A 14591-nucleotide genomic window follows, 5' to 3' on the forward strand; every position below is an offset into this window, starting at 1 on the left:
CCGTATGACTAAAGCATCTAGTCTTAGCTATCTGTTTTCGGTTAATTCTTTTGCAAACACATCTCTTCGATATAGTTGCTGTAGTTTTGTTAACGTAAAACTACACAATGGTCTATTTTTGTTCATCGCGAGGAATCGAACCTGGATTTTAGCGTCTTAAGTCTGAAAACTTATGGCTGATCCACAAGGGGGGGCAAATCCTTTCGACATTCTCATACTACGAGTCTTAATACTTTTCTGTTAGTCATAGTTTTACTTACTAACACCATCTGTGCCATTCTGTATAAGAAAGGTCTTGAAATTATCTTCTGGCAGATCTTCCATTTCTCTCTGGCAAACACATTACACAAATCCCTGACAAACAACCATAGTGTAAACTCCTGATAAATGCGTTATTATAAATTTTCTCATAAATTACTCAATAAAACTTTTATAAGAATGATGATATCCCAGCAAACCAGTTTTTTGTTTTTCTCAGTTACTTCTATACAATCGTTACTACAGGAAGTTTGACTGACGGCTGATTTCAAGTTCAACTTAAACAAGAGATTTAAAAAAAACAGAATTACCTCCGACACATGTTTGACAACAAGCTCGTTTTCTGAAACAATCAATAACTTGCACCAGCTTGTGGTCCTGTTGTTTATTGCCCATAAATATCAGAAATATGCTCTGTTATTCAGCTATTTGTTCAGTAGCGCCTCACAAACTTGGTAATCAACTGAACACGACTCGTTTTTCAGTAACTGCCATATTTCTTTCTCACATCAGTCGAGTAAATTCATTTACCAGTAAATTCTCGTCCCAACACCACTCTCTACATTCAGTACTTAGGAACTAAAGTAGGCCTACTCCAGTAGCTACAGCTGTTTCCACACAGGGGTGATTTGTGGGAGGACGGAATTTGAAGACGCTGTAACATTTATTTATGTTTGTTATTTCAATAAGGCGATCACGTGCTCGTTCCAGTGCTACATAAATCAGATGCGAATACTTAAGCAGTCAAGTCAAAGAGAATCATTGACAAATTTCAGGTCATGATGAAAATACCAGTAGCACTTAGTTGTTCACTAGTGCGAGGGTGAGATGAAAGCTAAACGATAAACCTGCTCCAATATTATGTCACGGACATGACAAAACAACAACAAAAATCATATTATGTGCACTTACTTTGATTTCATAAGTCCAAAAGGCTCCGTTGCAAACAGTCTTTGTGAGATGTCTTCTAATATTACTTTTTGTGAGGTGTCTTCGACTTACGGAACCAGCATGGCCACGTGGTTAGAGCGCCCGACTCGTAATCTGAGGGTCGCGGGGTCAAATCCCCGTCCCACCAAACATGCTCGCCCTTTCAGCCGTGGGAGCTTTATTATATGATGGTCAATTCACTCTTTCGTGGTAAAAGGGAAGCTCAACAGTCGACTTTTAAATTGGGAACGGCTAGCGTAGATAGCTCTCGTGTAGTTTGGCGTGAAATTCAAAACAAACAAACGTCTTCCATTTGTTCAGATATTGCACAGTAAAGACTCGCAAAGTGTCTCATAGCTTAACTTAAAGAAAGATATTTGTCACTAATTTAGACTCACATAGAAATACTTGATAGATTTATTGCGAAGTAGTTTAGATGCTACTGAGCCTAAAAAAACACCAACCTGCAGGACACATTGTGTGTTATTAACAGGAGTGACAGTTTAGTGATTTTACACCTTCTGTAGCTCAGACTTTGATAATTCAAAATATTACATATTTTCAGTGGATCTGCTTTACTGGACTCTTATGTCAAACCCAAATTTTAAAACAACCCATTAAGAAATTACTGAGGTATAACGTCTCCAAACTGAGGTATAATGTCTCCAACTTTTATTTAATTTTATCCTTTTTTTCTCCTCTCATCAAAAGTATGGAAACGTTATTTTATAAAAAAAAAAACTTAACTGTTATGGATGTTTGTCAAATTTAGTGCACTGATAGATCTTTTCAACCAACATTTCGGAGTCTCATTTGACGTAAGCACAACCCACATGTGCAAAGCTATTCATCAAAAAACACTCACATTTAGTAAAACGTTTTGTGCATTCCTACGCAAACAGTCACAAGAGCTATCGGTCTAGCATTTTTACTACGAATTCAACGAAGATTAATGGTGAACAGTTTTAAGTTTTTTGTCATTCTGATTAAAGACATCTAATTTGAGCAGCAAAACTATAACGTGAAAGGACGTGCAGATACATAACCATTGGTTAAGCCAAGCAAACTAAATTAGCAGTTTCTAGCATAAGTTTCCAAAAGAATCATACAGGGGGACGATTATTACTGATAACTCATTGCCAACTTTTCAGCACAAATTTAATAAGATTTATAAAATTAACCTAATTAAAGAGAGCTTTTCGTCATATGACACTAGTTTAAACAATTAGCGTAAATAATGATGCTTGATACGGCTGTACCGCATGCATAAGGGTGATGACAAGAAACTTAATCTAAATTCCGTGGTGTTACGATAAAAGAAGCTATTAACACTGTTGTAGAGAAGACACTATCACTATATATATATATATTTTTTAAAATGTGGTCTGTTCTGAATAATAGGGTTGCGATCCTAAATCTAATGTGGGTTTCTTTGAGTGTCATTTTTTGATGTAGGTTATTAGTGGGTGTATTGATAAAAAGTTATTATATCTAATCAAAAACATTTTAGGTGTGAAAAAAGGTAGGCCAAAAAAAAAAAAAAGGACTCAGGATGTAACATAAGGGAATGAAGAAGAAAATGGAGACCAAACTTACAGCTACACTTATAGCACTGATGACGATTTTGCAGCTAATATTAATTCATTAGTTAGCTGGACCATGTGTTTTGTGCTTAAATTAAAAAAACAAACAAACAAATTATTTAAGACGGAAGCCGAATCTATTTTTAACTGCACCTTTTTTCACACCTAAGATATTTTTGATTAGATAGAAATAGTCTCACCAGACACCATCCCAATATTTTTTAGGGAATTCACAAAGAAGTTATTGCAAAGTTTCCTGGTGTTACCTTCACACAACACAAGTATTGGTAAGTATCTTCCGAATTAAATTTCTACATAAATATTTTGACGATATTTTGTACAGAGTTATTAGAACCTTCAATTAACTAATAGACTGAGACTATTTTTTTCTCATGCTTCATCAGAAACTTCTAACTGAGACAATTTTTATTTGACTGAAAGAATTATCTATTTACCAAAGTACCAAACTGGGCTTAGAGTATTAAGTATTTTCTAATTCTTATCAGGTGTGTTTAGTATATAACACTCCTACCAACATGGAGATAAAGAAACAATAATAAAAGGTATATGTTTATTTCAAATAAGTTTACTATATGCCACAGTATTTGACAGTTTAGTCTCGAAATCCAATTAACGACTATTAACATAAATGACGTGCGAATGATCAGCGGTAAGTACGAGGGCTTATAACACTAAAATTGAGTTTAGATACCCATGGTGGGCAAAACACAGATATTCCAACACGTACTTTTCGCGCTTAAAAATAAACAGGCTAGCTAAAATTAATGGTAAGTTAGAAAAACAATAAAGTATCTGACTTACCTAGTCCAGAGTAACCGTAGGAGAACACACAACCATTTGTACCACTGACAACAGCAGGAAGAATATCCATCAAAACCGTAGCACAAATTTCCGACTAAAGCAAAACAGAATAATAAAACATAATTGTATAATTCTTTATAAACAGTGTGTTCTGTATACATGGGAATATCGGATTTGAGTAAGTTGTTATTTCTTTAGTATTTCAATTTCTTTTATTTCACGGAATTTTTATTATTAATTTATATTTATTATCACTAATTTATATTTATAACAATTATTAATTTATATTTATTATTACTAATTTACATTTATTATTACTAATTTATATTTATTATTACTAATTTATATTTATAATATTACTAATTTATATTTATTATTACTAATTTATATTTATAATAATTATTAATTTATATTTATTATTACTAATTTATATTTATAATAATTATTAATTTATATTTATTATTACTAATTTATATTTATAATAATTATTAATTTATATTTATTATTACTAATTTATATTTATAATAATTATTAATTTATATTTATTATTACTAATTTATTATTATTAATTTATATTTATTATATTATTTATTATTACTAATTTATATTTATAATATTATTAATTTATATTTATTACTATTAATTTATATTTATAATAATTATATTTATATTTATTATTACTAATTTATATTTATAATAATTATTAATTTATATTTATTATTACTAATTTATATTTATAATATTATTAATTTATATTTATTATTACTAATTTATATTTATTATATTATTTATTATTATTAATTTATATTTATTATATTATTTATATTATTAATTTATATTTATTATATTATTTAATATTTTATATTTATATATATTATATTATATTATTAGTTTATATTTAGTTTTATTTTATTTGTTTTCTAAAAGAGAAACATTTCAAAGTTTCAAGAAACTTTTTATATAAAGAATAAAACTGAAAACTTTTGTTTCAAAAAAGGGAGAATCGTCGGTGAAAATTAATTACTTTTAATTAATTTCTAGTTTCCTTACTTATACTTCACAGTATTGTTTCGTTGAATATATAGGTTTTTAACGATATTAATTTCTAAAAAAATAGAACTTGTTTTAAGTATTTTATCAAAAATGTTCCAGAAACGCTAATAATTAGAGTATGGAAAACAAAACAAAATACAATCACCATTCGTTAAGGTAGATATTTTTTCAATGAAAATGATAAAAGTGTAAACTTATGCAGCCTAGTTGTAATACATTCTATAGAAACAGCTTAAAAAGTATTCACCAGAAAGAACTGTATCTTGAAAGGCTTCGATAAGTATGTTTTAATTTTTAATACCCTGGGATCTTAATAGTGTATGTACAAAACAAAACGTTTTGACTGTTTTAATTCACTGATTCTTAGCAGGGACATGTCTATCTTATTTACCTGCTAATTTACTCAAGCTTCACAAACTAACAAGATTTCTCCTACACACCTGGTTATCTTCAGGAGTAAATACAGCATCAAAAGCAAACATCTTGGGTGGGGTAATTCCAGCTTGATGGGGGAGAGAGGCAGGAATTGCACTCTGTGATGGGAAATTAGGTGGATCGTAAACAGCAACTTGTTTCTTTCTAGTGTTAACTGTTAGACAGCTCGCGGTACCACACGATTGACTTATTCGTAACATAACCTTCACCTACAGAAAATAAAGATGATAAGTTAGTAACGTTTACTCTCCAAAACATTATTGTTGCAGCACATAAACAGATGGAGATTATTTAATATATTGATATTACTTGTTCGTATATTCAGGTAACTCCACCGCTATTTTTATTATAATCAGTTTAATTTTGTTTCTCTTTTTGTCATTATAATTTTACATATGTGTTACTTTTCTTTATAATTACGTTTGTGTATTATTAAGTTGTCACATTCATTGCCTTTAACGCGCCTTGTTCATGACTGGTATGTTATCTGTGGGTGGAGTTGCTACTCCAGCTTTTTAGCTGGCAGATTGTGAACAACCAGAATGTTGGTAAGAAGAGAGTCCATTATGTAAAGTCTGTAGTGTTTCCTATGTGAGACGTATGGTTGATACCGTTTGTTTGTTTTTGAATTTCGCGCAAAGCTACTCGAGAGCTATCCGCGCTAGACGTGCCTAATTTAGCAGTCTAAGACTAGAGGGAAGGCAGCTAGTCATCACCACCCACAGCCAACTCTTGGGCTACTCTTTTACCAACGAATAGTGGGATTGACGATCACATTATAATGCCCCCACAGCTGAAAGAGCGAGCATGTTTGGTGCGACGGGGATTCGAAAGCGCGACCCTCGGATTACGATCGAACGTCTTAAACCACCTGGCCATGCCGGGCCAGTATGATTGAGAACCAAGCCGTTCTTGGCTTACAACAATGACACAGCACATTTTCTTACACTTCTCACAGGTCTCATGTGTTTGATCTTTATTTTTTATTATGACAGTCGAGCCTCATTTTGCTGCATAGTGAGGATGTTAAAGCTAGCTTTGAGTTCTTCACATGTTCTGTTCTGAGCTCCTGAAGCTTCGGTCGTAAAGATCATTTACTAGTGGAATAATTCACCTTATGATTTGACTTCACATCTGATATAATGATTTTAACTCTCACACTGTGTATAGAAACAGAACGTTTCACAAACATGCCAGCTCTTACAGTTTGATAAGACAAACCATTGTCACGTTCGTGATATTGGCTTGACCAATGACATACGACAAAGTAGCATTATTACAACATTGTGATACAACCTCTAATCTTCCCATCAAGAAGTTTACAAACAACTTCAGTGACAAAATGTCTTAATGAATGATGAAAATGTTACTACGTATGCATGCAGTACTGATAATGTTTGACAAATATTAAAACTGAAAGCTGTTCCTTTTTGTTATGCAGTGTCTTGGTTTAGGAGCAATCAGTTTATGATTAGAGCACCTGTTATACTCCCTTCTGCACTCGTGACAGTATTGTTTTAATTCTGCTATATCTGGCAGGAATGGATAAGGGTGTATAGAGTATGGTAACACCAGAGCTTATACAAAGACTCACTTTATCAAGCGTTTGTTTTTTTTTAATTTCGCGCAAAGCTACACTAGAGCTATCTGCGCTAGTCTTCCATAATTTAGCAGTATAAGACTAGAGAGAATGCAGCTAGTCATCACCACTCAAACCATTGGGCTACTTTTTTACCAACGAATAGTTGAATTGACTGTCGCGTTATAACGCTCCCACGGCTGATAGGGCAGAATGTTTGGTGTTTCGGGATTTGAACCCGCGGCCCTCAGATTACGAGTCGAACGCCTTAATCCATGTTTTATTTTAATTTATTTTTACTTTAGCAATTTTATTATTCATTGTATTATATTATATTTTATTTGTATTATCAGTGCGTGTTTTTCTGATTTATTTACCTATTTTTAAATAAATCTTATAAGGTAATTTTACAAACAAATAAAGTCACTTATAGAAAATTTTGACTAAAATATGAATAACCAAATAAAAGATGATAAATAAAGCAAAAAGGAAGAGGGAGCTTATCGAATGCAACAACACTTCGACTCTAGTGAGCGGACAGAAGTAGAGTTGAAGTCAATCTCCAGTTTCATCGCGCATGAGTTTTTGGAAAATTAAAAGTTGCGAAACGAATGTACAACATAGTTTTACTGATATTTGAATATCGGGCTATCGAAACCCTGATTTTAGCGTTGTAAGTCCGTAGACTTACCGCTGTACCAAAGGGGGGCGGCACAAGTAAGATAAATAATTTTAATGTAAGACAATCTGAGGTTATTAAAATGTAAAATTTCTTACCTTTTCTTCGACTTTCAAAGATGAGAGCCCACCCCCTTCGATAGTACAGTGGTAAGTCTACGGATTTACAACGCTACAATTAGGGATTCAATTCCCCTTGGTCGGCTCAGCAGATAGCCCGATATGGCTTTGCTATAAGAAAAACACACACTCACATTCAAAGATGAGAGTAAAACAGAATGGCTGAAATCGAGAGGTCTCTATTTTGTTTAAAGCCCATACCGGTATAATTGCGAAATCCATATCTAATCTAATAATTTGATTTTTCCACCTATCTGATGTTTGTTTTGCTTATAACTGCATTTTGTTCCTTTGTGTTTAACGTGTGAAGCCTTAAACTACAAAACTTCTGCTACTGCAATTGCTTTCGTTTTTTGTAGAAAAATTAACCCAATTAAGGCCAAGTACTAAACCTATTGGCTGGTGACCTGAAGGTCTCGATTTCGAGACATGGTGCTATTTAATATGCTTTGCATTTTCAGCAGTATGTTTTAAAAGTGACAGTCAATACTGCCATTCATTCAAGATTCTACTGCTTTAGGCGTTGGAAGCTCATGACTGGTTATCTTCTCTCTAGTTCACAGTTGGAAACTGTTGAAGCGACTTATAGGGATCTTTGCATGGTCTTTTATACGCTTGCGATGTCGCTTAAGTAAACAACAAAAGAAAAGTAAAGTGAAAAACGTCAAAGTAGAATTTTGCGACTTGTAAACAGAGAATATGATCTATAAAAATTATGTTGTTTGAGTGTGTGTTTAGTTTCTGAATGTTATGTTACCTGAATGAGTTTATTTACTGAAAAACTGAAGTGTGGTTTCTTTTTAAATTTGAGATTAATCTAAAATTACAAATTAATGTTTATTTGTTAAACTATTAAATGTTCCTTGAAATCGGGCCCGGCATGGCCAAGCGTGTTAAGGCGTACGACTCGTAATTTGAGGGTCGCGGGTTCGCATTTCGGTCGCACCAAACATGCTCGCCCTTTCAGCCGTGGGAGCGTTATAATGTGTCGGTCAATCCCACTATTCGTTGGTAAAAGAGAAGCCCAAAAGTTGGCGGTGGGTGGTGATGACTAGATGACTTCCCTCTAGTCTTACACTGCTAAATTAGGGACGGCTAGCACGGATAGCCCTCGAGTAGCTTTGTGCAAAATTCCAAACAAACAAACAAACAAATCCTTGAAATCATAATTGTCAAGAATACATTTTCAATGAAAATGACTCACAGAAGATTGTGCCTGTCTTATAAGAGGTCATAATTATGCGAATGTGCTTTTCAAGATTACTATTTTATACACTGACCATAATGTCCAGCTAATTTTGTAAAATGTTGCTCAGTATAATTTGTTTGATAATAATAAAAGAAAATGATAGCGGGATACGATACACTTTTGCCGACTTGAATGAACAAGTTCGTGGTTGAATTATTAACGTACAATGGCATTTAGCAGAAACAAATTACACAAAACTAATTTTTGTTATCTTTTATATTGAGCCAGCTATGATTTAGTGATCAACGTGCTTAGACTATAAATCTAAAGTTTCGTGACGTAGCCCGTTGCTACAAACATTTACTTCACAATTTGGGACAGCAGCCACACTATAAAGAGAGACAAACACCATTATTGGTCTGAGAAAATTACCCCAAGAATTGTCAGTTGGTGCTGTGGACGAGCTACTTTCCATTTCGAAATTGTAGATGATTACGGGTTGTTTAGTTTTGCTAAAAAAATCTAAAATAAAGAAATACATTAAATATATTTTGAGCAATTGAACTTAATATTTTAATTTCATGTTGTGCACATATGTATATAAATACTTAAATTTAATTTTCTATATAAAATAAAAATCAGATAGGGGATGCTGAAACTCACATCTTGAATAATTTTGCTGCTCATGAGTGTAAAAATATTTGTTCTTTTGTTATGTTTAAGTAAGAACATTAATAACAGTAATAAAATACAAAAACAGAGTACAATACATAATTGGGGAAGTCAAAAAAAATGTCCTTTTATTTAACATTGAAGCCTCAATATGATGGTTAGACATTAAAACTAAGGTCTTAATTTATGGTAGCATTATACTAAGTTTCATATCTTCTTTTGGTATAATTTCTATCGTCCACTCTTCCTGGATCTTCTCAGCAACTAACTCCTGAATGGTTCTAAAAAGAACCATCCAGTAGCAAGGTTTTGCATAATTCGATATACTTACATTAATACACCTATATAAATGCAAAAATGTCTATATGAGTAATTCTAATTATTTTTTTTCGTATTAAAAATTTATAAATTATTTTTATTGTAGATATAATCATTCCATTTATGTTATAACTTTGGAACGTCTGTAAATATTTATGAACATTTGATCGTAAAATCAGAACCAAGGAAAATTAATTTTCGGACTAATAAATTTTTATTACATATCATTGCAAATTTTACAATATGTAAAAAATTATGAATGGATGATAGGTGTTTTGGAACATTACTATCTGGATAGTCCACATATTTGCAATGAGAAATCATTTATTTTATAAAAATGTTAATATTACTATAATTACAAATGTTGGTTTGATTGATTGATTGATTGATTTAGTGTTTTATGGCACAAAGCAGCGAGGCTATCTGCGCCAGACATTCGGTAAAAATGTAAAAAAAAAAATAAATAAATAAATGTAGTAATAGACATAAATGGAACTGAAGGTAAAACAAAAAAGTATAAAACCAATGTTGACACCTAGTCTACAATGTTAAGATAAAAGGTAGAGTATAAGAAGTTGTAAGGTATTTACTCTAGCAAAAAGGTAATGATCATAACCCGCCAGGAAGATTAACAGGTAAGTTCAAGAACCACCGTCAATCACCTGAAGTTGGCCTTTCCAGTCCTGGTTCTGGGTTATGTGTCATAGCAGCTATTATCAAAATGTAAAAGAAAGTAAAAGTTTTAAAAGACACTCCGCAAAATCGTAATAATGAGTAGCCAAATGTCCAGTAAAAGGATAAAGTCAAGTAAATGGAGTAAAATTTGTAGAAGTAATTGAAGATAGAAGCAAAACGGCAATTAAGACAGAAAATGGCGTAAAAACCAATGTTGACATCCAGTCAACAAGGTTGTAAAGAACTACCTGTAGCAGAATGGTAATGATCGTAACCCGCCAGGAAGACTAACAGGTAAGTATAAAAACCACCGTCAGTCACCTGAAGTTGGTCTTTCCAGTCCTGGTTCCGGGTTATGAGTCAATATGGCCAGTACTAAAAAGTTAATTAGTAAAAGTGTGAAATGATATGCAGTAAAAGTATAATAACAACTCGCCAGGATGACTAACGAGTAGTTCAAACGGATAGTTCAAACAGGAGCGTTAGTCACCTGAAGTTGGCCTTTCCAGTCCTGGTGTCGAGTTATTTAATGTTCTGGCCATTGTCCAATGTCAAATTGAAGGAGAAAGATTAAAACTGTAAAAAAGGAACCACAATTAAAAAGGTGTAATGAATAAACATGCAACACTTAAATGAGATTAAAAAGGTTAATGGCCATTAAAAAATTAAAAACATTATCAAGGTGGACAGAGTCACCATCACCAATAACTCTGTCCAATGTTACAGATTGACCCTGGGAAAAAATATGTTTAAAATATTGCCGTCGTTGAGAATTGTAACGATGGCAAGAAAGTAAAATGTGGCTGATAGTGATTTGAGTGTTACACAAATTACACATTGGTGCATCAGTTCCAGATAAAAGAAAATGATGAGTTAAAAAACTGTGACCAATGCGTAGCCTAGTGAGAACAACTTCCTCCTTCCGAACTTTACGGAAGCTAGATGGCCAAAGTCCAATTTTGGGTTTGATTTGAAAAAGTTTGTTGTCACGTTGCTCACTGCCAGCTGGCACGGAGCCGACCCTTGAAGATAACACCATAGTCCATGTACGGAATAGGCATAGGAGTGATGGTGCTGAAGCAGACATATTTAGCTGCCATGTCTGCAAGCTCGTTCCCGCGAATACCAACATGGCCTGGTATCCAGAAAAACTGGATTGAAGTAGCTGCTAATGAGAAACGGGCCAGTCGGTTACGAATATCAGCGAGAATAGGATGTGAGCCAACGTGTAGCGATTCCAAGGCAAGTATAGAACTAAGCGAATCAGTATAAATAGTGCAGTTGGAGTACTGCTCAGCTGCAATATGATCCAAGGCAAGAGATATGGCATACAGTTCAGCAGTGAACACAGAAGCTGTAGAAGGGATTCTGCGTGCAACTACTGATCCATAGCAAACCATAGCAGAGCCCACTGAATTACCTGATTTGGAACCATCTGTATAAATAGGAACTGAATGATTGTTTGAAAGATATTCATTGAATAAAAGACGGTACTTCAATCTGGAGTATCTGCCTTTTTAGGTGACTGAAAGAAAGGTCACATTTGGGGGCTGTAATAAGCCATGGTGGGATGGGCCGACCTGTGGAACATGCAATGTTATCCAAGGACAGACCCAATTCATCCAATTGCTTCCGGATGCGAAGGCCAAACGGAGCAATGACAGATCGTCTGTTCTGAAAAAGTACTGCCCACCGAGGAAGGAAAACACATTTCCAGGTGGGATGCTTTGGTAAGGAATGAAGTTTCGAAGTATATTGTAAAGATAGTTGCAAACGGCGAAGGTGTAGAGAAGGTTCATGAGATTCAATGTATATACTTTGAACTGGAGAGGTACGGAAAGCCCCAGTGCAGAGTCGAAGTCCTTGGTGATGAACGGGGTCCAGCATCTTTAAGGCTGAGGGTCTGGCAGAGCCATAGACCATTGATCCATAATCGAGTTTCGATCTAATAAGAGCACGATATACCTTTAACATTGAACAGCGATCTGCTCCCCAACTGGTAGAAGAGAGAACACGGAGGATGTTCAGTGCTTTTGTGCATTTGACCCGAAGCTGCTTTAAGTGTGGTATAAAGGTCAGTTTACGATCAAAGATAAGCCCCAAGAACTTGGTCTCCGGGACAACTGGCAGCAAAACTCCACCGATATGAAGTTCAGGATCAGGGTGAATACCCCGTCGACGGCAAAAGTGCATGCACACAGTTTTGGAGAGAGAGAAATTAAAGCCGTTCGTCATAGTCCACTTCCGTACACAATTGAGGGCGGTTTGTAGTTGCCGCTCAATATATCTCATGTTTGACGACTGACATGAGATGTGAAAGTCATCGACATACAGCCCATTCGCAACAGTGAGAGGGAGTTGTTCAGTGATGGCATTTATCTTTATACTGAAGAGTGTAACACTCAATACACATCCTTGAGGGACTCAAGTTCCTGTACAAAAGAACGGGAAAGTGTCGAACCCACACGAACCTGGAATCTCCTGTCCATTAAAAAATTTTAATAAACATGGGTAGATGGCCACGTAACCCATATGTATGGAGGTCTCGCAAAACGCCATACCTCCATGTTGTGTCGTAAGCCTTCTCTATGTCAAAGAATATTGATACAAGATGTTGGCGGTTGAGAAAGGCTTCTCTGATAGATGTTTCAAGACGAATTAGGTGGTCTGTGGTGGAGTGCTGTCGACGGAACCCACACTGGGTGGGCGAGAGGAGGTTGTTTGATTCAAGGAACCAAACAAGACGAGCATTAACCATCCTTTCTAATGTCTTACAGAGACAGCTTGTCAAAGCAATTGGACGGTAGTTTGAAGGAATCTTGGGATCTTTCCTGGCTTAGAGAAAGGTAAAATAATAGCCTGGCGCCAAGCATCAGGAAAACATTCTTCTGCCAGATCCGGTTGAAAACAATCAGAAGGACATTAAGAGAAGCAGGAGATAAATGGTGCAGCATGTCATAATGAATATCATCAGGTCCAACAGACGTACTGGCAGACCGATGAAGGGCCATTTTTAGTTCCACCAGGGTAAAAGGACGATTATAGTCAAAGAAACAGTTAGTTCGAAAGGAAAGAGGTGATCGCTCCGCCCGAGTCTTGATGGCCAGGAAGGTGGAGGAACAAGCAGAAGTGCTAGATACCCGGCAAAAGCTTTCACCTAGAGTGTTAGCGATGTTCCGAACATCAGTCACCTCCTGACCATCAGAGAGTAAGATCGAGAGGGGGATAGAATTGTAGTGTCCATTAACCTTTCGAATCCTGTCCCATATGATCTTGGAACTGGTGGTAGAAGATATACTGGTTGTGAACTTAATCCAAGATTCCTTCTGGCTGTGACGTCTTACCCACCTAGCATGTGCACGGGCCCGTTGGAAAGCAACCCGGTTTGAAAGTGTGGGATATCTACGAAAAGTATCCCAGGCCCGCTTTTGAGCCTTCCGTGCTAAGTGGCAAGCAGGATTCCACCACGGACGAGGATATCGTGGAAAACGTGTCGAGGTTTTAGGAATACACTGAGCAGCTGCATGTGTAATACAGTCAGTTACCGCTGCTACACAGTAGTCTATTGATGGCTGATTTACGATGGCAGGATCAAGTTCTGCGAGAGCAGTGAAAGTGGACCAGTCTGCCTGATCCAGCTTCCACCGGGGCACGCGGGTAGGGTGGCATCGACCACGGCCAGTCTCTCTTATAAGGATTGGAAAATGATCACTGCCTAGTGGATTACTGTCAACCCTCCATGAAAATGGGAAAATAATGAAGGGAGCAAACTGAGAGATCAATAGCGGTAAAGGACTGACTAGGTGCATGAAAGTAAGTGGAAGAACCAGTATTGAAAAGAGAAAGATTGTGATCAGAGAGCATCCGCTCTACAGATCGGCCCCTCCCATCAATAATAGCACTTCCCAGAGGGGATGATGTCCATTAAAATCCCTAGGATTAGAAACGGAGATGGCAATTGTTCAACGAGAGCATCCAGATCTGATTGATCATAAGTCTTTCCAGGGACAGGTACAGAGAACAAACAGTGATGGTATGACCCAAGGAAATACGGATGGCTACAGCTTCCAAGGGTGTGTTGAGTGACAAAGACAGGGTGGGCACGTGTTGATCAACCAACAGTGCCACCCTCCATGTACTCGACCATCACACAACCGGTCATTTCTGTACAGAGAAAACTGCCGAATGGAGACAGTATCAGCAGTTTTGAGAAATGTTTCTTGTAAAGAAAGACAAACAGGATGGTAGGAAGCAATCAGCGTTTTGATATCATCCAGAT

At 35.6% G+C, this 14591-nt stretch overlaps 1 protein-coding gene across 1 annotated transcript in view; it reads right to left on the minus strand.

Moving 5' to 3' along the window:
- The window catches only part of LOC143229593 (uncharacterized), a 95062-nt gene that overhangs the window by 28307 nt on the left and 52164 nt on the right, over nt 1-14591 (minus strand). Inside the window, exons 3-4 of the mRNA XM_076462153.1 lie at nt 5087-5290; nt 3594-3687 (exon numbers count right to left, since the gene is read on the minus strand). Coding sequence (XP_076318268.1) covers nt 3594-3687; nt 5087-5290 — 298 coding nt within the window. The remainder of the gene's footprint in view (nt 1-3593; nt 3688-5086; nt 5291-14591) is intronic.

Source organism: Tachypleus tridentatus, chromosome 10 (genome assembly GCF_004210375.1).
Source record: "Tachypleus tridentatus isolate NWPU-2018 chromosome 10, ASM421037v1, whole genome shotgun sequence".
Classification (NCBI taxonomy): domain Eukaryota; kingdom Metazoa; phylum Arthropoda; class Merostomata; order Xiphosura; family Limulidae; genus Tachypleus; species Tachypleus tridentatus.